Consider the following 21,971-nt stretch of genomic DNA (forward strand, 5'->3'; position numbering starts at 1 on the left):
CCTCTAAAGAAAAAATGAAATAAAGTAGAAAAATCCACTCCAGGCATTTAATTGGCTGTTCAGGCTGGAAGGGACCCAAGCAGCTTCCAGAATTTACAGTACAGGCCAGAGCCTTATATAAGTTGGAAATGAGCTGAAGCATCAAGATGGGAGTTTATGCTAAGCCTGTCCTGAGGATTTGCAGTAAGGCTCAATCCTCCAGGTGACAGTCATTCATTCCTAGCATGACCCTTTGTCACTTGATGCAGCCACACTGTTGCAGTTACATTCTAGATGAAGTCAGTTCTGGACCTTTCCATCCATGAGGGTCTTGCAAGTCTGAACCTACTACTTGGTATGAAACAACATTCCTCTAAATGCCTTAAGTCACTGCAGTTTGCAACTGAGCACTCAGTAACAATATGCACCAAAAAGAAAGCAAACAGAACATATGAAAGTAGGTCCAGCTGAAGAGAAAAGGAATTCCACTCTGGGAAAGAATAAGCAAAGATAAAAGAAATTACTAAACTAAGAAGGAACTAACACACTAAGAAGTAATAAGAACTCTAGGAGTTGATTTCTCACAAGACAGTTTTAAAAAAGGACACAAAACATTGCATATCAGTCTACTGTAGGAAGTAAAAACTAAAACAAAACAAAAAAAAAAGGTAATTTATTTCCTTCATTTTCTTAAACATCACCAAAGAAGTTCCCAGCTTAGGAATATGACAAGATGACATCAATGAAACTACAAGACTTTAGAGTAGCCAAGGAAGAGCCGCACCTCTAACCCTGATGAATAGGCGAATATGGTGGTCCTTTAGGCTACAAACATAAGTAGCCTGCCCACAGACTTCAGGCCCAAACTACCTATCTTCTGCTTTATAGATAAGGGAGGGTAAGGAATGTAACTGTCTTTTCAGATTAGTACAAATCCTGCGGGAAGCACAGGGAGATAGAAACAATTAAGCAGGTTTTTTCCTACTTACTCCAACTCATCTATGACATCTTCTTCCTCCTCCTCCTCCTGCTGTAAGGATGAGCCAGTTTCCTCCAGACCTCGAGCAATCCCAGCTGGCATTTCCTCTGAGAGTTTTCATATAGCCCAGTCCCGGTAGCCTCTGAGACTCCTTCCTACAGATTCAAGGGATCTTGCAGGAGCAGTTGCCTGCAATAAGGATTAAAAGCATGAAAGCATAGCTGAGCAGGACACCAAGACAAATAAGGTAACTTAACTCCCACCTCCTGCCAATACATATTTCTCACAGGACTATCACCAAGCTTGTTACAGGCAGTAAATCACATCCTATCCAGGCGAGTGTAGGAAAAAGCATCACCTTCCAGCAGATTTTCCCTCATCTGCCCGTGAGAGTCATTCAGGCGCTTACCGCTGAAGCGCGTCCCTGCCCTGCCCGCGGCTAAAGAGCCGCACCAGGCTGGCCAGGCCCGGCCCAGCCCGGCCCAGCCCAGCCCAGCCCGGCCCAGCCCAGCCCAGCCGAGCGGGAAACGCCCGCTCCTCCCTGGCGCCGAGGAAACGCCCGGGGCCAGCGCCTCCACCAGCCCGGGAACAGCTCCAACCCGGAGGGGCGGCTGAGGGCCCAGCCTACACCGCGGCGGGCAGGCCCAGTGACCTGCGGCAGCCCCAGAAGAAACACGAACGGCGCGGAGCGCCCGAAGAGCCGCGACTCCCGCTCCGGGGCCAACAGCCCCTCGCCTTAAGACGGCAGCTCCCTCACCCTCCCCGTACCTCCTCCCGCATCGCCCGGGGTGGGGCGCGCCGGGCCGGGCGACCGGACACAGCGGCCCGGCGGTCACAGCCCCTCCCTCCGCTTCCCCGTTACTACAACAACCCACGGGCTGGTCCCGCCCCCTCGCCACTACGCATGCGCCGGCCGCTCTCCCCAGTGCGCAGACGCAACAGTCCTGCCGCGCGCCCGGCCTCGTCTCCGCCCACCGCCGCAGTACCGCCTCCTCCCTCCTGGTGGGCGGGGCCAACGAGGGGCGGGCCCGCCTCCCCTGCGCTGAGCGATTCGATTGGCGCTGGCGGCCTCGCGTCAGAGTGGTGCGCGGTGGAGTGGCGCGCCCGTGGCCAATGGGAGTGCCGGGTGGCGGCGTGCGCTGCGGGAGCGGGTGAGGCTCCGGCAGCGGGCGGTCGGGTCCTTGCGGGCGGGGGTCGTGCGGGCCGGGAGGATGAGCCGGTTCCTGAACGTGCTGCGCAGCTGGCTCGTGATGGTGTCGGTCATCGCCGCCGGGAACACGCTGCAGAGCTTCCGCGACCACAGCTTCCTCTCAGAGAAGCTGTACACCGCCAGCCCCGGGCTCGGTAAGGGCCGCGCCGGCAGCCGCTGTCGGGCCCGGGAGCGGGCTGCTCCCCGGCGGGGGTGGGCGCGGCGGGCGCGGCTGTGCGTGGTTGCCATGTGCTCCCCCATCTTTGCGCAGTGAACGGGCTCCAGGCTCGGACTTTCGGCGTCTGGACCCTGCTGTCATCGGTGATCCGCTGTCTCTGCGCCATCGACATCCGCAATAGGACGTACGTAATGGAGTAAAGGAGCACCGGGGAAATCCTTGGGTTTGTGTGCTAGTCACAGTGTGAGCAGTTGCTCAGAAGGCAGCGCAGAGGAGATGGGGAATCGGAAGCTGTGCCTAATCTTTCTGTAGGGTTGAAAGCGTTCCCCCCAAAAAGCCTAAATAGCAGTGTGGGATTTGTATGTTAACTGGTGCTCTCTCCTGCCCCTGAGGGGAGAGCCTGCCCATTTGAGTTCTGTTTCTTAGCTCAGGCAGAAATTGGTAGATCTGAGAACTTCTTAGGTCAAAAATTTCTGAGCTCCAGCTTGGAAAACATCTTCTGATGGCGTTGCTACCATGTTGACATTAAGCAATTACTAATGTTGTGGTCTGACTGATAGTCGGTGCTGCTTCTCCCGTGACATCCCAGGTAAAGACTGTGGCAGGTTGAGATGCCCCTTGCAGAGGTCTTTACCCGCTGCCTTCTTCCACATGCGCTTATCGGGGGCTAAGGACAAGGCCTGAAGCGCAGCCTGATGCTGTGGTGGGAGGAAGGCCATTTCTCCCTGTAGTAACAGAGGTATTCCTGAGAGGGGCTTCCGAGCAGGCTGACTGAGTCTGTGCTAGACAAAGCCTGAGCTGGAGATTGCTTAGACTCACTCTTCGTCACTGCCTCCCCCAGCCCCGCAGCAGAAGTAACTGTTCAGCTGGCAGCATGTCCTTGGGTTGCCTAGGCTTGTCTGTGGTAGGAAGGTGGAGGGACTCAATTATCTGTTTTTAGGGGTGGTGACAATGCCGGTTCCCCGTGAGCCAGTTGTTTCTTAGAAGGACTTTTTACCTTGCCTCTTTTGGACCTGCTCCCTTTAACAGCTGTGGCCCCTAGAGGGTAGCAGAGCACAGGTGGGAAGGTGTGTTGGGCGATACAGCCCGGAGTCAGCCCAGTCCTGTGACCCTAGTTCTCGTCTCATCTACTTCTCACCTTCTTTTTGTGTGCACACATGCTTCTCACTTCACCGGTGCCCTATCCTTGTCCTCTCCTCTTCGCCTTCCTTCAAGTCAGATAACGCCTGTGATTTTCAATGCACCGCGCTGATTTCAATGAACATGCTGCCCTGTTCTCTCAGCCGTTGCCCAGGCAGGTTTTGCACCTCACTAGACAGGGACCAAGTGCCCTCTGTGCTGCCACACTGAGGACAGATGGGGAAGCATGCAGGTATGCCTCTTTTCCACTCAGCCATGCTCATGTCCATACTATGGGCTACATGATAACTTACTTCTTTCTGCTCTCCAACAGCCTCTATTACATCACACTCTTCACCTTCTTTTTGGCCCTTGTTCACTTCCTCTCCGAGGTCTTCATTTACCACACTGCAGCCTTGACAATTGGAATTATGGCACCCCTCATGGTAGCAAGTAAGTAGAGCTCTGCATCCTCCCCCCACAAACTCTCCTTGGAGCTGTGACCCCCCCCCAGAAAAAAAGTCTCCACGGGGCTATGACATAAGATCAGGGAGGCAGTGGTGGCAGGAAATACCTCATCCATTGGACAAACTCATACAAACTCATTCTGTATCTCTATCACAGGTTTCTCTATTATGGGGATGTTGATTGGGCTGCAGTACCTGGAGGTAGAAGCACTGTCACAGAACAAGAAGAAAAACTGAAGCTGAGGGCCCTGTGTAGGTCAGCATTGTCTCCTATCTTCACTGCCAAACTTCCACTAAAAATCGGCTGAACTTCTTCAGGACACCAGTCCCACTAGTGGATCAATGTTGGACTGTCAATGTTTCATCATTACTAAGTGTTTTTTCTTGTCCAGGCAGCATTTCAACTGACTGATGTCAAAAGACCAAGTCCCAGAGGAGTTTGTGTCAAAGCTTGCAGGGGCCAGTTGGTGACTGCCTCCCCAGAGAGCAGGCAATATCTCAGGCATGCCCAGTGCATTAAGAACTTCGCTCCCAGTGTGGGGAGGAGGTGTACAGCTACCCAGGATTGACTGAACTCTTCAGACCAGAGAGAGAACATGTACTGCCCCTGGCACTGCTATGTAAGTTGCATGTGTGTGTTCTTCAGGGGTCGTTTCTAATAAATGGCAGAAAACTACAGGGTGCTATGTCTGTCTTTCTGCTACACAGTAGCAGGTAGAGGATGTACAACCTCAGAGGAAACAGCAGTTTCTGCTGTATGTTGCAGGATAAATGATCTCTCTTTGCAGCAAACCCACCTTTCCCTGACTCCTTCCCATAAAGTTTCAGGTCTGACTACTCACATCACACGCACACACGAAGATAGTTGTTGCTGCAGCTCTTGCTTCCGCAGCATACTGGTGACAGCAAACTGTCATCAGAGCTACCTTTGCTGTGAGCTAGAACTACATAAGACAGAGAAATAATGCCCAAAGCAGATGGGCAGAGCACAGAAGGTAGGAAGCAAGCAGCAGGATCTTCTAGCTGGGAGGACAGTGCATGCACAGAAGAAAAAGAATGAGAAGGGAGGAAAAGAGCACAAAGCAGCACTGGGCAGAAAAATTACTTTTCCGTTCTGCAAAACATTTCAGGCTATTAAAAGAGGCAGATGTAGAACGTTTCATAGAATCATACCATTTAATATGAATGTGTCAGATTTCATTGTACACTTCAAATGTTTTTATTTTATATAAACACTTCTATTGAAAAGCCATTTTAGACCCCCACCCTTAACCCCAAGCCATGAGATACAAACTGAATCTTTTAATGCGCCAAAGATTCTGCAGTTTCACACAGGAAAAAAAAAGTTTTGTCAAAATGGTATGCCAGAGAGGACTATTTTTATCCATTCCCCCTGGTTGTGGTTTTTGATTTAAGGAGTATAAGTACACTTGATGTCTCCACCAGTGGAGGGATGCTGGAAAGGAAGGAGAAGGATCTATATTTGTATTTAGAAGAGAAACAGCAGCATACAAAGGGGCAGTGCCTACGAGACACAAATGCTGGTAAAAGGGCTTCTTCTCCCTGTTCTCTATTATAAAGTGGGAAACTTTCACACTGGAGCAGATCTGGATTCCAATCATACTCAAACCTCTCTCTTCATCTGTGAAGAGCAACATAGCCTTGGCTGGTTATCTCAATATAACACTTCACAAAAGTTTTTATGTAGCACTGAAACATGCAAAAGGCACTTTATCATTAAGGAGGAAGACAGAGTCATCAGCCCAGGGAGCTTGTAGTTTGACTCATTCCTGTGGCTAGTGTAGTGATGAACTAGGCTTAGGCTACAGCTTCAATATAAGCTGCAGAACTAGTCCTTGGCTCGAGGTAGGAGGATTGGTGTCTCTCAAATATTCCTAATATATAGGAACATCAGGGCAACCTCAGTGAATTCCGAGCAGAGGTTTATCCACAAGAGTATTTCATCTGGGGCAGCCACGTAACAAAACCAGAGCCAGCACTTGCTGGTGATGTGCTGAGGCCTCTACCATCACCTGTGCAACACAGCATCACAGGTACCAAAGCAGAGCAATCCCTCTTCCTGAGAGACAGCTGAAAGCTTTTCTAAGGCTGCTCACAGAGCAAGCATGGTCCAGCTTCTGCATTTCATGTCACAGCTTGCCTGTCAGAGGAGAGACAGACACATCCAGGCTGCCACCCTCATGTTCTCAGGGATAGCCTGGACCTGTTCTCAGCTGTGTGCTTTTTCTTTTCCAAGCGTACATGTTGGGGTAGGGGAGAAACAGTGGGTTTTCCCAGCTTTTCCTCCCAAGCAGGAAAGTCTCCAGAAGAGCAGCATGCAGACATATAACTGAAGAGAGCAACTCCCTTCTTGTTTTGCTCTTTCACACTCTTCACTAGGCTCCTAACCCTGAGGCTTCCCCCCCACACACACTGTCCCCCTGCCATGGTGTGCATGTAACAGGCGGACAGGGTAGGTAGCAAAGCTGGGAATGAGGGGGACTGCATCTCCCAGCTCTGCCACTCCTCCGTTCACAGCTTTGATTCCTCAAGGACTATGGGATCAGTGCAGGTTTCTGGCATCACTTTCTGCAAGTCAAAGAGAAAAACAATATGGTTAGGATCCTGGCTGGCCAGACCCAGGCTTGAGAGAGAGCAGCTGGCCAGAAGCTGGCTAATTCACAACTCCCTGCTCATATGCAGAAATCGCCACAGAAAAATCACCATCCTGAGAGTGTATCTGGTTCCCTTCTCCAGACCCTTCTACTGCCCAGCCATGGGGCACTGGGGCAACAGGGCAGAGCAAGGGTCCACTTCCCTTGACTACAGCAAGTAGCTTCTCAGACCACAGTTAACTCACAGAAGCTGTACAGGCCCAGGTGTCAGCCCCACAGCCAGCTCACTGAAGATACTTCACTGTGACACAAGATCAGCCTCAAAGCGGTGAAACTGCAGGGCCAGTTCCTGTGCAAGGAAAGGAACTGGGAACTCCTTCATGCCACAGGCAACACAGGTGTCTGTGCAAGCACCATAGAGAATCTGCATCCCATGCACCCTCAGGAGGCTCAGCGGAGCAACTAGCTCCACTCTGTCCTTACTCTTGCGTGCCTGAAGGTCTCTAACTCCCAGGCAGATTGCTGGTTCTGCTCATTCTCAGGTCTTTTCGTCCCCACCTCCCATTCAGGGCTGCCACCCTCTGCCCCACTTCTTCCCTGTCCCCAGCTTGGACTTATGGCTGGAATAATTCCAGAGTGGTGCAGATAAGGCCTTCAAAGTTCACTGCTTTTATCTTAAAGAGCCATAAGAAGTAAGAACCAAATATACACAAGTTTGGGTTTTTTCCTGCATGAATACTATAGAAGAATTAGCCTGATTACTTGAATCCTCCTAAAATTTCTTCCCTTAAGATGAGGGGAGTTGTAATTTCCCAGAGGAGGAGCAAGGACAACCAAAACTGCTGCCCAACTACCACCCTATCCTGGGCTCCAGGAAACAGCCAAACTTTCACAACTCCAGTTCAGCCTTCCTGGGTGGAACTTGATGAGCTATTCTACCGAGCCATTCTGCGGTGTGTTAGGATTAAACCCAGGCCTTAGTCCTCCAGAGGATTTCAGGTACCTCTCCAAGTTCTGACTCTGCTTACAGTGAGACACCTCACTTGTCACTGGTTCAGAAGACAGTATGCAGACTTGCAAAGGCAGATGTGAGTATCCCACAACCTGAGCTCTAAGTTAACTTACTGTGGGGCAAGACTGACATCTGAGGCAGGAGTCAGGGGTGCACAGGAAAGAGGTTCACATCCCCTGTGCAGTTCAAGAGAAGTCCAGGCAGCATGGAAGCAAGAGATACGAAACAGTTTAATTTTGAGCACCCTCTTACACAAACTGCAGATGAAAAGGTTTTATAGAGGTCAGCAGCAATATCCCAAAGCAGAGTGAGATCAGGAAAGCTTCAAAGAAGTGCGTGGAAGCAAAAGCCAGGAAGTGCATAGAGGGAACTACCAGCAGGAGGGGTAAGAGGAGTGTATGAAGTAGTGCCAGAGGTAGGAGTAAGCGGAAAGCTGCATTTAGGCTTGGGAACCCCCACCAGAATGCATCATGGAAGCACTCTGGTAACTCTGAACAGACTCCCCAAACACTTCTGGGGTCTGTACACCACTCACCTGCTGAGGAGCTACAGGAACAGAGGGTTTAGGAGAACAGCCTGCCTCACGGCTTCACCACCTTGGGAAAGGAAGGCTGCTCTCACAGCTGGGAGTCACAGCACTGGAAAAGGGCATGCGGACAGCCTGACCATGGCTTAGTGACAGGAGCAGAAGGCTGCTTGCCACACAGTAAGCAGAGAAAGGGAGCAGGCAAGTTTTGGAAGCAGGGGATGTGGTACACATTGTGCCTATTACACAAAATTCCAGCAAGATTTTTTTTTCTTGGCAGTATTTCACTAGACAGTAAGCATGCTACAACTTGCAAAGAACTCCAGTAAGCCGCTGAGGGTGGATGCTTGACCTAAAGCCCTAAGCCAGTCTCTAAATCACACTGGCCTTGGGAGAAAAAAGCAATGGTTTTGGGTATTCCACTGAGATCCTTCAGATGCGTTTTTGCATCCAGGCAAACATACAACCAGCAAAAAAGGTACTTGGCCCTGATTGAGTCCTGACTTACCCAGGACATGGTTTGAGGACACAGCAGAGATTCAGTCCTGTTTTAAACAAACCCCTTGCTGTGGCCGTACACCTAGAGCAGGTCACTGGTCATCCAAAATCATCCACTCATCAGTGCTCAGCCCTGCTGGTAGCATTAACACTCCAGACAAAAGTTTTTAATTTCATTACAATTAAGAAAGCAGGACAAAGTATGAAACCACTTTACTCCCTACTCTCTGCTGTCAAGAACAGGTTCTTCACACACACATACACACACACGCACACACCAAAACCTCCATTTATCCACCACTAATATAAACAGTGTAAGACCAGCACAAAGTAGTCTCAAGTGCTCTGAGCACATACAAATCAAATTTGCAAGTTTCAGAGAGGCCTAGCAAAGCCCAGTTTGAACTAAAAGATAGTCCTGCCATTTTGGAATCCTGCACTCTATAGGATAGCTGCTTTCTTAAAAACCCACACAAGCTTAAAAGTATTTCCAAACAGATGTTGCCTAAGGCTTTTCTTGAACAATTCACTCCCGAGTCAAAACAATCCATGGAAACTCAGCAAAGATACTTATTTCATAATGCAAAGAAACAGCACAGGAAGGTTTGCATGGATGCTGGAAATAAGGAGCAGATGAGTGAAAGCCGTACCCAGCTGAATCAACTGCTACTACTATGAAACCTTGAGGCACAATGTTGGAATGGCTTCAGATGCACTTACAACAAAGGCAGCCCACAAAGAGACTCATTATCATGTAAAACGGGCATTAGATCTAAATGTCCTGAGATACAGAAAGCTAACCCTGCTGTCACTCTCTGAACTGAGGCAGACTGAAGTGGGAGGATTGCTGGAACCACACTCCAGCTTTATTAACAGAGGACAAGGTGTCTACAGTATCATTAGGCTAATTTTAGTTCCCACTGCAAGTTCTACTAATTGCAACATCTGTTTAATTATAACCGTAAGCAGATAAGGGCACTGGCAGAAGACAAACTACTTGTGAACACAAGGCAGGTCCTGCAGAAAGGGGAAACGTCATGCAGCATGGACACAGCAGCCAAAAGCTCTGATAGGTGTCTGCTGAGAGGCTGTGATTCCTGGGCAGAGTCTCAAACAAATTAATACCAAAAATCTGCCCTGCTAAAACTGCCTCAGGCTGCAGCACGGACACAGCTTCAGAAGCACTCATCCTGGACTCAAATCTTTCCCTGTCCATGGGACTCTTCCTCACACTTGCATCAAAGCATGGCAGCTACCCTGTAGCACACACTGTAATCTTAGCAGGATTAAGGCTGTTTTTCCCAACGGACTCACTCTGCTTTTGCCTCTTAGTCTGGCTGACTGTGGCACTAAGTGACACACACACTCAGTGAACACCTTGGAAAGCAAAGAGTAGCGTGGTTAATTTGGCAGATCAGCCAGTCAGTGCAAAGCAGAGGACAGTGAGTAATAAAGCATTATACCCTGAGCAACAGCTGAGAAAATGCCAAGTGCTACTGCGATTCACACATCAGCAAGCATAGAGCTTTACAATTTTCATTCTTATACCAAGAGGCACCAACCCAATGACTCTGTTATTGCTAGATGTTTTTAAACTTCTTGAAGTTGGCCATACAGCCTGGCTGTGATCAAGCCAACTCTTCTACAGGGCTCTTGGTATCACTTTCAGCCAAGAATCTGGACTGTAAAAGTAATGTCAGAGAAGATTCTCTAAATGCCTGTACCTCCTCTCCCCAGTAACTTACTGACAATTCAGTTCTCCATCGGCCCCAGCGCCAGGCTCTGCCTTGCTACACCTAGATGAATCTCTATGCCCCTATCTGACATGAGCCTGGTGGGATCTCCACTCTGGTGGTGAAAGCTGTCTTGTCTTTCTTCTCAGGTGTGTCCCCGAGAAGGCCAGAAAGATTCTCAGTACTCTATGGCCATTGCTGTGACCCCAGAAGTGCCATTGGCTTGGTGCCTGTGCCACCTATGAGTGTTCAGAGAAGCAGATTAGTGCGATTCTCCTACCTTTGTGTATGAACTAGTGAGCAGGAATGGGAATTGATGGGGTTAGGGTTACAAGCTACAGTCCCATAATCCATGATCTGATTGCTGCCTTGGAGTCTCTGTAACAACAGCCACAAGTCACCATGCCAGAAAGGATGAAGCAAGTAGAAAGGGAAATAAAAGAGGGGCAAGGGGGGAGGGAGGAGGGATAAAAAAAAAAAAAAAAAAAAAAAAAAAATAAAGAGGAACAGGCAAAGTAAAATCATGTGTAAGTAAAAGCATATGTAAGGCAGCTACGCCATGTAGAAAAGGTCCAGGACCTGACCCCAGAGCACTCCACAAAGGCAGCACAAAATGCCCAAGCCCCACTGGCTGTTCCCCTGACTGAGGCATCCATGTTAGTGCAGAACACCAGGTTCAGCCCACCTTCAGTTGGTTGAGCACATGGGGTTATGCATTAAGCTTGAGAGGTACCCAGGCGAGCTCAGCCATGTGAAGGCCACATTTGGGCATGCAGTGGGGTGTCCATCATGACTCTCTCAAAAGCGTGAGTCCTCAGGGGGAAGGAGCTGCCAGTGAAGTTTTTGCCTGACTGAGACCTGTTACCTCTCACACATTCCTCTGGTTCTTACTGCTGTCAGTTCTGGAGACTTTTAGTATTATAGAAATTACGCCTGTACCACGTTTGCTCTGGTCTCAATGGCCTCTCCAGCAGGAAGCTTTTACAATTGTATTTATACTAAAAGATTTATACTAAAAACGGAGTGTACAGTTCATCTGGTGAGAGAAGCGACTGACATAGGGAAAAGGCCTTACTACTACTAGACATCACTGCCAAAGGACCTTGCTATTTCCTGGGCCTTTCACATACATGGTACGAATTAACTCACAGTGCCACCAGCACCTCTCATTACAACCCTGCTGCCTCAGAGCTTGCAGAGGATGGTTTGGCCTTACAATTCATCGTCTGCCTTTGACTTCAGCACTATTAACTGCAGGATACAAGCAGTTTTGCATATATTAAAAGAGACCCGTCTTTACCCGGGCTCAGCTTAGCCAAGTGTGTTCCAGTTACTCCCATTCACACCAGAATTCTGGCAGAGCAGTTGCCTTCTAGTTGTCCCACAGACCATGATACTCACCACTGCTAAAATCACCCAAACTTGTAAGCCTCAGAGCAGAAAAAAAAAAAGAAAAAGCAGGAATTCTTCTTATGACAGTGGGGCAGGGGGAGAGCTGCTTTATCCAAACCAGATAAATTGTAAATGATTTCCCCAGCCCCACCTAGTCTAGAATTATATTTGCAAGAGCGCCTCGACCACCAGTCTCCTCCCTTTTCATGCAGGGAGAGCTTCTAAGAGAGTTGGCAGCTGAGGACAGGGAATAAGAGGAATAACCTGCCTTCCCAGGGGCCTGGAATGATAGTTACCCAGCTCTAAACAAGGGCAAAGCAGCGTTAGGCTCAGTGCTTTGTCAGGGGAGAGAAGCAAACATAGCACTGCCCTACTGATATCCTACTTTATACCCTAGCTGATATAAAGATGTGTGAAGCTCTGCACACTCTCAAGAGGATCAGAGCCTACAGATTCTGTGTGATATTAACAGTGAGCAAACAGAGGCCCCAGCGGCCGGCAGAGCTGGGATTATACCACCTGTCTAAAAATGCCAGCAAGGAGCTTCCCCAAGGGCTACGCAAAAAGTGGTAGGGTAAAAGAATGACAGCTGCAGTCCTCGCTTGGAAAGGGCCAGCCCCATTCCTAGAAAGGAGAGAGGTTGGGTGTTGTCCTGAGCAAATAGCAGGGGCACAGCAGGGATTGAAGGAGGATTTACTCACTGTCTGTTCGTTATCCAAATTGGCCTGCTGTCTTCGGAGATCAGCCTTAATGAATGCTGGAAAAGAGGGAGGAAATGAGATGTGAAGGCAGTTAAGTCACCATGCAGAGCCCAAATCAATTTCCCCAGGACTCAAAGGGGCAGCAGAGGCGCAAGAGTAGACAGGAACATATTGCGGTGAGCAAGGGAAGCCACTCTCCTGGATGACGCAGAGAGCATTTCTGAAACAGGCAGGATAGAGACTCCTTATTGCACCATGTAGAAGGTGCATCTTTGAGACTCCAGCCAGCAGCCAGGGCAAAAAGCCTTGGATCTTCTTTGTAGCGCAGACCAGATGCTTAAAGGAGCACAGCAGCATTGCTATGGGACTGCTATGTCCTTCCCTTTTCTGCAGCCACCACTACACACAAAAGCCCTCCAATTCATATGCCAAGCCCAAGGGGAAGAGTCACAGCAGAAGAACACTGAAAACTTTAATTACCTGTCATAATGCTCCCCAGTAACAGGAATGCACAAAGAAATAAGTTTCCTGCCTTTGTCCCAAAGTGATCCATGATTTGCCCCTGGCCGATGGTGAAGGCAATACCAAAAATCTACAAATAATCAGAGGCAGTGTCAAGCTGTACTGTTATTGTAAAGCAGCCCAAACAGCTTTTCAGCTTTACTGACATATCAGAGCAGACAGGCCAGCCAAGTTGTAGGCCTAGTGAGGATAAGTCTGGCTATAAACACATGCAGAGGGACCTCCATACAGCTGATGGGAAGACAGGTGACCCTTAAGGCCAGAATGCCATCTCTCACTGGAGAAGAGCCAGGCCCTAGGCTATTAAGGGCAGTGCTGGAAAAGGCAAGGATGGCTAGCATCCTCATGGATTTTCCTAAGCAGAAACAGAATGGGTGCCACTAGAGAAATGCCGTGAGGAACATAATTCAAAAAGCCAAGTCCCGGGGTGCTTAGCTCTGCAGTACATTACAATAATCATGGACAAGAAATAGGAGTCAAAGTTGAGAACTACAATTTAACCTCTCTGCCTATGAAGAGGTAAGCAATGAGAAAACAGCACACCTACCTGTGCCGAGACATTAAGGAGCCCTGATGATGTTCCTTCTGATTCTGGGTATGTCAACTCTGCAGCAAACTCAAAGCCCAGCGGAAGGTATCCAGTCATGAAAAACCTGTAAAAAAAACACATGGAAAGGAAGACTCAGCAACTACCAGACGGAAGACTGAAGAGGCACAGTGTAGCCCATATCCCTTTTAGGGTGCTTCACTGACTGCACAGGGTGTTTTCCCTAGCACTGTCACACACTGTCACAGCCCAGGTAGCTGTCTCACTCCCTCACCATAGCACAGGTCTTCCTCCTACCCAGAAATACCTTTGCCCACAGCCTCAAGGCACAGAGCCAGGCCAGCAGGGAGCTGCCAGTTACTACAACAAGGAATTAAAAGCAGCATCTCCCACAAGTAACTCTAAGGGGCAGCATCCCCAGCACAGTCAAACAGCCACCCAGACCCTCATGCTTTTCATTCCTACCCATCAGTCATTTATGGGGCTGTGGTACCTCTCACTTTCCAAATGCTTTCACTTGATTACCTGGAACATTTAAGGCAGCTGAGCAGGGCCATGCTGATGTCCCCAGCTAATGAAACACATATAAGAGAGAGATGGGAAGAGCAGATAATTTTGTTCTTAAACCACACAGGAGCCACACGCAGGCTATGACTATCCCAAATCCCTCCATGACTTTTGCCTCCCCGCTCATCCCTAGCACCTCACATGTAGAGGAAAGCAGCCTGCTCATGAACTTACCCCAGTATGCCTGCAGTCACAAAGACGACCCAGAGGTGGCCTAAGCTCAGAGTGAAAGTGTAGACTATCATTCCCACCAGAGACATGATATAGACAACTAGTGTTGTCTGCCTGCAAAGAAAAGTAGAGTCAGGGTTTTATTTAATCCAGTCCTCCTTTTTGCCCACAGATCTTGGTATAGTTTGCAGTATGTGGTTAATAAATAAACATTATAGGGGGCTTTGCTGTCTGTGGGGTCGGGCATCACATCTGTAAGGAGGCACCTATGAAGCAGCCACAAAACTCAGATCCTACCATGGGCTGACAGGTCCTTGGTCCATGTGGTTTTTTTTACATGCCTCTTGAAGGGGAGAACAAGAGCCAAGTAAGGAGATCACTAATCTTTGTTGGGCACCCTCTGTACTATAACCAGTTGGACACATTTACTTATAAGCAGGAGTTGAGATGATGGAGTAGTCCCAAGCAGGAAAGCAAAGGGAAGAGGTGACAACACTGCTCCACTGTTATGGGCCTGTATTTTTCATCGCTGTCTAAAACACCTTTCATTGCTGCTCCTTTCTGTGTTTAAACTGCCTAGCGCACTTGGAGGGGTGACGTGCAAACCAAGTTGCCTTCACAACCTCACCCTCAAGCCAAAGAAGCATTTAGCAGGGACAGTGCCAGTTCCACAGCCAGTGGCAGCTGAGCCACAAGCTCTCATCTCTGGGCAGAGCGGACAGAAAGACCCTGTGCCCAGGAAGAATGCCAGGTAGGTCCTGGGAAAAGCCAGATCCTGGGAACTGCCAGACCTGCAGCCTGGCCATGCTGAGTGATGTCAGTGGGCTTGCTACTGCGAGATACATGCAGCAGCCCAGGCCACCTTTACCAGAACTGAAACGTTAGCAATTGTCATCCCTGATTAGACACCAAGGAAACCCTTCCCACATCCAAAAAATAAAGCTCTTTCTAGTACAGGAAGTAGCAAGCAGCCCTTCACAGTACATAGGTTTGGAAAGGAAGGAAAGGTAAATCGTTTACCTGAATGAAATTCCACCAGGATCTTGAAAGCAGAACAGTTACCAGAGCTGACAAAACTTTTTGGCTATTGTCTTTTAGGAAGAAGTTAAATGCATAACCACAAGCTACTTGTGTACCCTCTACCAAATTTTAGTCTTAATCCATTAAAGAATGTGTTTGGTATCAGGTCCTAGAATTCTACTAAAGAAACTAAACCTCAAACTATTTTCACTTTTTTTTCTTTTTTAATGCAAATGACTGTCAAAATACAAACCCAAACAAGCAGTCAATGTCATATTGTGTAATAAAATGTTTCAGTACGCTGTATTGCTAGAGATAAAACCAGAATGTTCCAGCTAAAGTTCTATCCTCCCTCACTGCTGCAATGACTGAAGTCACTGGGGCTCATGCTCGTGTCAATTCTTATCCAAATACAGGCTTGAGAAGGAAATTTCAGACTTCAACTATCGATTCATACTTACAAAGGTTCACTAGACACATTAAATGTATTGAAAAGCTAAACAACATTTCACTGTGACAAGTAATTTTGTTTTGTATCAAAGTGGTAGGCAAACCCCTTAACCCCTAATGCTGAATCATTTCTAGAATATGTTCTTTCCAATGCTTTCATGGAGGAGAAAGTCACCAGTGAAGGCAGCATAAAGGGGCTGCTTACTTCTGCTATAACCCATTATAAAGAGCTTCTACATGGCCAGCAAACAGTCTGGAGGCTGTAGAAGGTGAAGAGCTGACAGACTGATAGCAGAGTTAGAAAGCAGCCCCAGAAAGTGAAACAGATGCAGGTAAAAGCATTTTTCTGATCAGTACAGGTTCCTCAGATATCTCCCAAGAGTTGTTACGCCTCCCATTCCTTGACAAGCAGCCACAGAGGAACAGTAATGACTAGCAAAGGGGCTCAAGGCTGGAATTACAGCTCGCTGGACTGCATGGACCAAGTTTGAACTGGGTGCTCCTCCCATAAACAGGAGTCTCTAAATACGTGGCAGTCAGCGCTAAAATACAGTGCAAGCCTCCAAGAAGTGGCTGTGGCCCTAAGAAGCTTAGCCTCTGCCAGCAGCACCTGAAAAATGTTTGTTATTTTTTTATCCCCACAGCCAGTTTTGGTCTCAGCACAGAGCTCTGAGGATAGCCCCACAAAATGTCACACAGGTTTCCTAGGCTTACGGTTCAAGTATTGCAACTAGTTTATACCTGATTCAGTCTGTCCTGACAGTCGCTAACAGTTGCACTTTGCCCCTCACCTCCAGGCAAAGGTGATGAATGAGTTAGTGACCAGATGTGGTCAGGGCTTTGTTTCACATTGATGCTGTGTCATTAGTCAAGCTGCAAGAAAGAAGTTCCCAGAACACGCAGCCCCCCACCGAGAACTAGAGCAGGCAGGCTCACAGAAGCAGGCAGCTGTTGAAGCTGTTCTCCATTGGAACTGCAGAACTAAGTGGGGGATAAAATGGAGATAACTGTTTGACCTTAGCATGGGTACTTTATCTACCACACGTTAGCTAGCTCTAGGAGACTACAAGCCTTCCTCACTGACCTCCATGAATTATTAGGCTCCAGCATGACAAAATGAATCAACAGACCCTTATGAAAGAACAAGGCCGTGTGCTTGAGTGCTGTGGAAGTCCCACGCTAGGAAGCATCCTGAAGCCATGCACTGAGTGGCTGCCTGCTCACCACAGTCCCTAACTGGGACTTGAGCAGACAGCCCTGAATGCAACTCCTGCTGCAGGAAACAGTCTCAAGCACACAAGCAGACTTCTGCTAAACCAGACTTCAGCAATACTGAGCTCCCCTGAGCATAACACTGACGACAAAAAAAAGAGATCTAGTGTCCAGCACTCCAAGAAGGCCCAAAGGTTTTTTAAAGGGTTTGAGACACAGGTGGACACTGACGCATAGGGAAACAAAGAAAACCCTGGGGAAAGACACCAGGAAGTGGCCTTTGTCACCATGTTCACTAGAGGACAAGAAGAATGCTCTGTGGACCGTGGGGGCATGAAAGAATACCCAGTTCTCCTTGATAAATCTCTTATCATAGCCATAAATCTTATAGTAGAGATAAAAACACCAAGGAGGAGAAGCAGATTCACAGCATTCTGGTTTTAGCAACCTGTTCCCATGATGGCCCTACAGGGACTGATGATTATAATTGTCTGGAACAGGTACCACCAGTCTCCTTACAGGCTGAGTAGTGCAGTGAGTGCAGACTGGAAGTTACTGCTACATCACCTTGCGACAACTGGGGTTAACCTCCCTCTGTGCTCTGGGATTTGCAAAGAAAGCCCAGTGTACAGATGTGGAAGATGTGGAAGCAGTGCTATGAAGGCACCGGCTGCCAGGTCTCTGCAGCAGAGGAAGAGGGACATCCCAGAAGGAGCCGACATCCTTGTCACTTCGGTGAACCTTAAAGCTGCCCTGACATTCATCTGCCCTCCCAACCGCATTCTCTTCCCTTCTGAAGAGACAGATTAAAGTGCTCACACAGTGAGAAAAGAGAGACCTTACGGAAAAAAGCCAGGCAGGGCCAGCACCAGCTGGAACTGAAATGGAGAGCCAACTCCTGCTGTTCAGCCAGCTTCAGAGGAAGCCTAAACTCTGCGTGTATACTGGCATTTTACATACCAGGTAATGATCCTGGTTTTGGGACAAGACTAGACTAAGGAATGTGCATGGCCCCGCCCAGCAGCATCTCGCAAGGTCACTTGGATAAGAAAAGCTAAAGGGACAGGACAAGACTCACAGGGGATTGGAGCTGCAAAAACACCAGAGTCAGGCAACATCTGAAGCAACAAATGAACGAGGGGCGGGAGGCAGGCCACAGCCACATGCCACAGCTTTAACTGCTTACTGGGATGTTATGTGCAGCTCCAGAGTGCTTTGCTGTACAGACTGGGATGACAGATAGCCTCCACAGACTTTGCCATGAGCACATTCCAGGCTGCGCAAGACCTTGAACAAAGGCCTTGTCCCTATACTTCCAGAAAGATCTCACCGCTGAAGACACTGAAGTTAGATGCTGGAGAAGGGAAGAATTAGAGAGGGCTGGTTTGGTTTTCACCACCTCTCATCCTTCGGTATTCAGTTTTGTGCTGCCTTTTTCCTGTATGAAGGTCACAAAAAGAGATAGCCTTGATAAATTATTTATAAGACATACGTCAAGACAGGATGAAGGCATATCCGCTACACAAGGCCTAACCTGGAAAAGGGCTACAACAAGATGACCCAAATTGCAGGCCAAGCTAGGCTGAGAAAGCACTCACCTTTCAGTGGAAGAGACCCAAGCGACCCCCATTCTCCACTATCCAAGACTTTCCTCCCACCCCCAAATTTTGACACACTTTGGGCCTGTACAGACCTAAGTTTAAAACACCACTTGGGGTCCTTTGCCCAGTCAATAGAGAGAGCTGAATATTTCTGACATCTTGACTTACAGAGATACAGCGATAACAGCAGAGAGTGCTGTCTGGAACCAGCTAGACCCGAGGCCATGAGAATGCTGCCCTTGAAAGCAAACCATGGCCAAAGACATGTGCTGCTTAATCCAGTCCCCAAACCCCTGATTCTGAGCCAGACTCCCCTACAAATACCAATGCACCAGCAGTCTCCAAGTGTCATAACTCCCTCTCTCCTCTAGGACAGGAACCTGAAGGATGTACATGGAGCCCCATTTAACTTGATGTCAAAACACATTCTTTTGAAGAGGTGGGCTGTTCTCAATAAGTCATCCCACCAGAGGCAGCCCCAGTTCTGGGACTGCTTGCTCATCACAGCGTAACTCACGTATCTGTATGGGCCAAATCTGTGCCTGCTAATTCCAAAAATAAGAACAGCGCAGGGACTTGCCTGCCAAATAAAAGCAAGAATGCAAGGCCATTTGGTGCCTGAGCATGACAGATGGGGAAAGCCTGACTTAGCATAGCCTTACCCTTTCAAGGAACTGCTGATGGGACAGTAAAGATCAAACATGCATGTAGAGCACTATAATTCTTTCTCTTACTAACCTCCCCCTGCTTCCCTCAATCACAGCTGGATCCCATTCATTTGCTTCCCCCTCTCTCCAAGCTTACTAAAAAAAGGACTTGACATCTTTCCTTCCTGATTTTCATGTGCTTACCATTTCATTCCTGACACTATCTGAGCAGCAGAGGGAAGGGGGAGGGTACCTACCTAGAACATCTGGCATCTTGACAGTTTAATTTTTAAATAGAGTTTTAAATGGGGCTAAATAAAGACTCTGTAGCATTCAAAAATTTTGCTAGTTCCACAGAAATCCACTTTGTGGGCTGCAATGGAGAAAAAAAAAAAAATTTAGCACTGTTTTTCCTCACCTAAGGCTAAATCTATCCCCAGATAGTCCCTGGGGTCTGTAGGGTAAATTCCATAACCCTATTTTTCTGCACTCTCAGCCAGCTGTGCCTACTTACATGGTCCCTTCCAAGCAAGCAAACATGGTCTTGTTTTCCTGGCCCAAGACACCAGGTAGGATAATGGCAGTGGGACTTCCCCAGGAGAAAAGCTGCTGCAAGGAAAATAACTCCAAAATTGCCTTCAGCTCATCACCAGTACACCACCAGTAAAGCCCCCTTTCACCCAACCTGCTCAGACAACAGATTATAGCACAAAGAGAGCAGGGAAACTGTAAAACTATTTACATGGACCTCAACATAAGACAGGAGAGGCACTGTCCATCCCCTGGGACACCCTAGAGAGGTCTGTCAATGAGATCTCAGTTCCTCAGGACTGGGAGCTCCAGACACCCGAATATTATTAACTGTCCCTTCACAGATGGCAGGGTATGCTGGCCAGATCTGCCTTCCCAAACCACCAGACAGCAAACCCAGAATCATCCACCTGCTACCCCAATATTCCTTATGCCTGCCCTAAATTCAGCAACGCACCCTCACGCAATGCCTCTGGGCACTGGATTCAATGTGCCTTTCATTAAGCCGGACAAAGATTCACAGAAGCTGGTTTGTAAGGGCTGAGAAATGGTCTGGTACAGTCTTGATTCTGCTTGTGCCAAGAACTCTCTCATCCCTGACAAAGAGGCTACTGGGCCATCTCATCCTCTCCTTATGCCTCCTTAGGGACCACTATTGCAGACTAACACACAGCTCAAACTTCACTTCAGACTAACTGGATTTTGAAAACAACATTTTTTTCCTTCAAACCCTCCCAAAGATTTAGTTTCTGGACTGCTGACTTGCAGCTGCACAGGGTTGCTCCTTGCACAGGATGGGGGAACAGCACAGTCACCAGGCAAAAGAGACTTACTTGTAGGTTTTGGTTCTGTCCAACCAGATGCCAGAGATCAGAGCCCCAGTCACCCCCGACAGTATAATGGTGAGTCCAATCCTTCCAGCATTCACCTCCTCCCTCTATGGCGAGACACACACACTCACACAAATGCAGGAGCAAAGTCATAACTGACAAGAAGCAAAATGCAGAGAACTCAGAGAGGAAGAGACACCAATGTTGGTGTCCACACATGACTTCTGCTGGTAACACACTAACCAGAACTAGCCTCTGCAAGAACACTTTGGGGCCCACTGTGAGCCAATGCAATGCTCTGTTCTGGCCCATGAAGAAAAGTGGTTTGGCACTTTCTCTGAGCCAGCCCAGAAAAAACGCCAGTGTGAACAGATACTCTCAGAGGAGTCAGCATAAACCCTATGAAGCTTGATGTGTGGTGTTAGGACTTGGGTGAGATCAACCAGAAAAACTGGGAACCACTATAAGACAGCACAGACAGGAGCTCTCTGGCATGCAGCCCCTGCAGTAAACTTTATGTAGCTACTGAAGCACCCCACCCCTTTGCCACAAAGCACAAGTGTGGGCAGCCCTCACTATGGATGTCCCTGTAGAAATCACTGAAGGAACAGGGTGGAGGGAATTGCTGGAAGACTTTCTTAGAAGAAAAAGGTGTCATTTAGGGTGTAAAGGAGCTGTCTTTGACAGAGCTCTCCAGGTTTTGCACAGGGTGGTGTCAAGAACTAAAGGAACTAATAAATGCTCTCTTGCCAGCCAGCCAACTTGTGTCAGAGCCAGTCAGAAGTGCTGTGGCATTGCATTTCTCACAGACTACCCTTCGACAGCCAGTGCTGGACAACAGCAAGCATCAGAGGGTCATGAGGGTTGGATACACTTACTGGGTAGTGTTGGATCACCATGCGGTTCAGCAGAGTGGACAGGGAGTAGAAGCAACCTGCATTCAGACCTGAGAGGGGGATAAAAATACAGCACATTCAGAGCCTGCCACTCTCCTCCTGGGTAGCAAAAGGGTAGAAATGCAAAGAGAGATATCTTTGGGAGCAGTGATCTATAACAAGGCTGCTGACTCTCACGAGAGCCAGCCAGACTGGCCAGACACAGGTTACTGAAAGAAAAGCAGACAGACCAAAGACAGACAGATGTCAGCATGCAGGAGGAAGCACCCTGCAGTTTCAGGATGGTTCTTACCTTGGCAGCTAGAGAAAAGGGCTGTGCACATTTCTGGTACTAAGAAGTCTTGCAAGTCCTTCATAGAGTCTCACCCCTACCTCACACCCAGATCCATCTTTAGCATTGGAGTTTTCTCCTCCTCCCAATCAAGGCAAAATACTAGAAAAGTACCTGCCTCAGCATTACACCTTTAATAAGGACCTGGGATTCAATTAACACCAGTGCCATTGACCTGTGTGGTTTTCTTCCAGAGAAGAGCCTGATAGTGCTCTCCCTGCTGAGAGCCAGTAAAAATCCTCTCCAAGCCAAGAAACA

The 21,971-nt window shown here is 48.4% G+C and overlaps 3 protein-coding genes across 10 annotated transcripts in view; 1 reads left to right on the forward strand and 2 right to left on the reverse strand.

Moving 5' to 3' along the window:
- The window catches only part of TTLL5 (tubulin tyrosine ligase like 5), a 138,901-nt gene extending 137,068 nt beyond the window's left edge, over positions 1-1,833 (reverse strand). The window contains exons 1-2 of the mRNA XM_030482434.1: positions 1,727-1,833; positions 969-1,147 (exon numbers count right to left, since the gene is read on the reverse strand). Of these exons, the coding sequence (XP_030338294.1) occupies positions 969-1,060 (92 nt within the window). The 5' untranslated portion in view covers positions 1,061-1,147; positions 1,727-1,833. The remainder of the gene's footprint in view (positions 1-968; positions 1,148-1,726) is intronic.
- Positions 1,834-1,889: 56 nt separating this feature from the next.
- Positions 1,890-4,589, forward strand: ERG28 (ergosterol biosynthesis 28 homolog). 4 transcript variants are annotated; one of them, XM_030482442.1, is made up of 5 exons: positions 1,890-2,302; positions 2,419-2,509; positions 3,779-3,897; positions 4,069-4,167; positions 4,304-4,589. In XM_030482442.1, exons 1-4 carry the CDS (start codon positions 2,170-2,172, stop codon positions 4,146-4,148), a joined length of 423 nt encoding a protein of 140 aa, XP_030338302.1. In that variant the 5' UTR covers positions 1,890-2,169; the 3' UTR covers positions 4,149-4,167; positions 4,304-4,589. The 4 variants fall into 4 exon arrangements, with proteins under 4 accessions (XP_030338302.1, XP_030338301.1, XP_030338304.1 ...); XM_030482441.1 differs by having other exon boundaries at positions 2,057-2,302; positions 4,069-4,589; XM_030482444.1 differs by lacking the exon at positions 3,779-3,897 and having other exon boundaries at positions 2,075-2,302.
- Positions 4,590-5,064: 475 nt separating this feature from the next.
- Positions 5,065-21,971, reverse strand: part of FLVCR2 (FLVCR heme transporter 2) — a 34,128-nt gene continuing 17,221 nt past the window's right edge. The window contains exons 4-12 of one of the 5 annotated variants that reach the window (XM_030482437.1): positions 21,365-21,432; positions 20,490-20,593; positions 14,199-14,309; positions 13,458-13,563; positions 12,869-12,980; positions 12,389-12,444; positions 10,576-10,673; positions 7,652-7,714; positions 5,065-6,500 (exon numbers count right to left, since the gene is read on the reverse strand). In XM_030482437.1, coding sequence (XP_030338297.1) covers positions 6,494-6,500; positions 7,652-7,714; positions 10,576-10,673; positions 12,389-12,444; positions 12,869-12,980; positions 13,458-13,563; positions 14,199-14,309; positions 20,490-20,593; positions 21,365-21,432 — 725 coding nt within the window. In that variant the 3' untranslated portion in view covers positions 5,065-6,493. Of the gene's footprint in view, positions 6,501-7,517; positions 7,715-10,575; positions 10,674-12,388; positions 12,445-12,868; positions 12,981-13,457; positions 13,564-14,198; positions 14,310-20,489; positions 20,594-21,364; positions 21,433-21,971 lie in introns of those variants that run through there. The other 4 variants (XM_030482438.1, XR_003990913.1, XM_030482439.1 and 1 more) reach the window with 4 other exon arrangements.

This window comes from Strigops habroptila, chromosome 4, assembly GCF_004027225.2.
Source record: "Strigops habroptila isolate Jane chromosome 4, bStrHab1.2.pri, whole genome shotgun sequence".
In the NCBI taxonomy this organism is placed as follows: domain Eukaryota; kingdom Metazoa; phylum Chordata; class Aves; order Psittaciformes; family Psittacidae; genus Strigops; species Strigops habroptila.

Coding starts and splice junctions, on each gene's coding strand:
- ERG28 (XM_030482442.1), top strand. CDS start 2,170: ATGAGCCGGTTCCTGAACGTGCTGCGCAGCTGGCTCGTGATGGTGTCG. Junction 2,303..2,418: donor CACCGCCAGCCCCGGGCTCG/GTAAGGGCCGCG, acceptor ATCTTTGCGCAG/TGAACGGGCTCCAGGCTCGG. Junction 3,898..4,068: donor GGCACCCCTCATGGTAGCAA/GTAAGTAGAGCT, acceptor TCTCTATCACAG/GTTTCTCTATTATGGGGATG.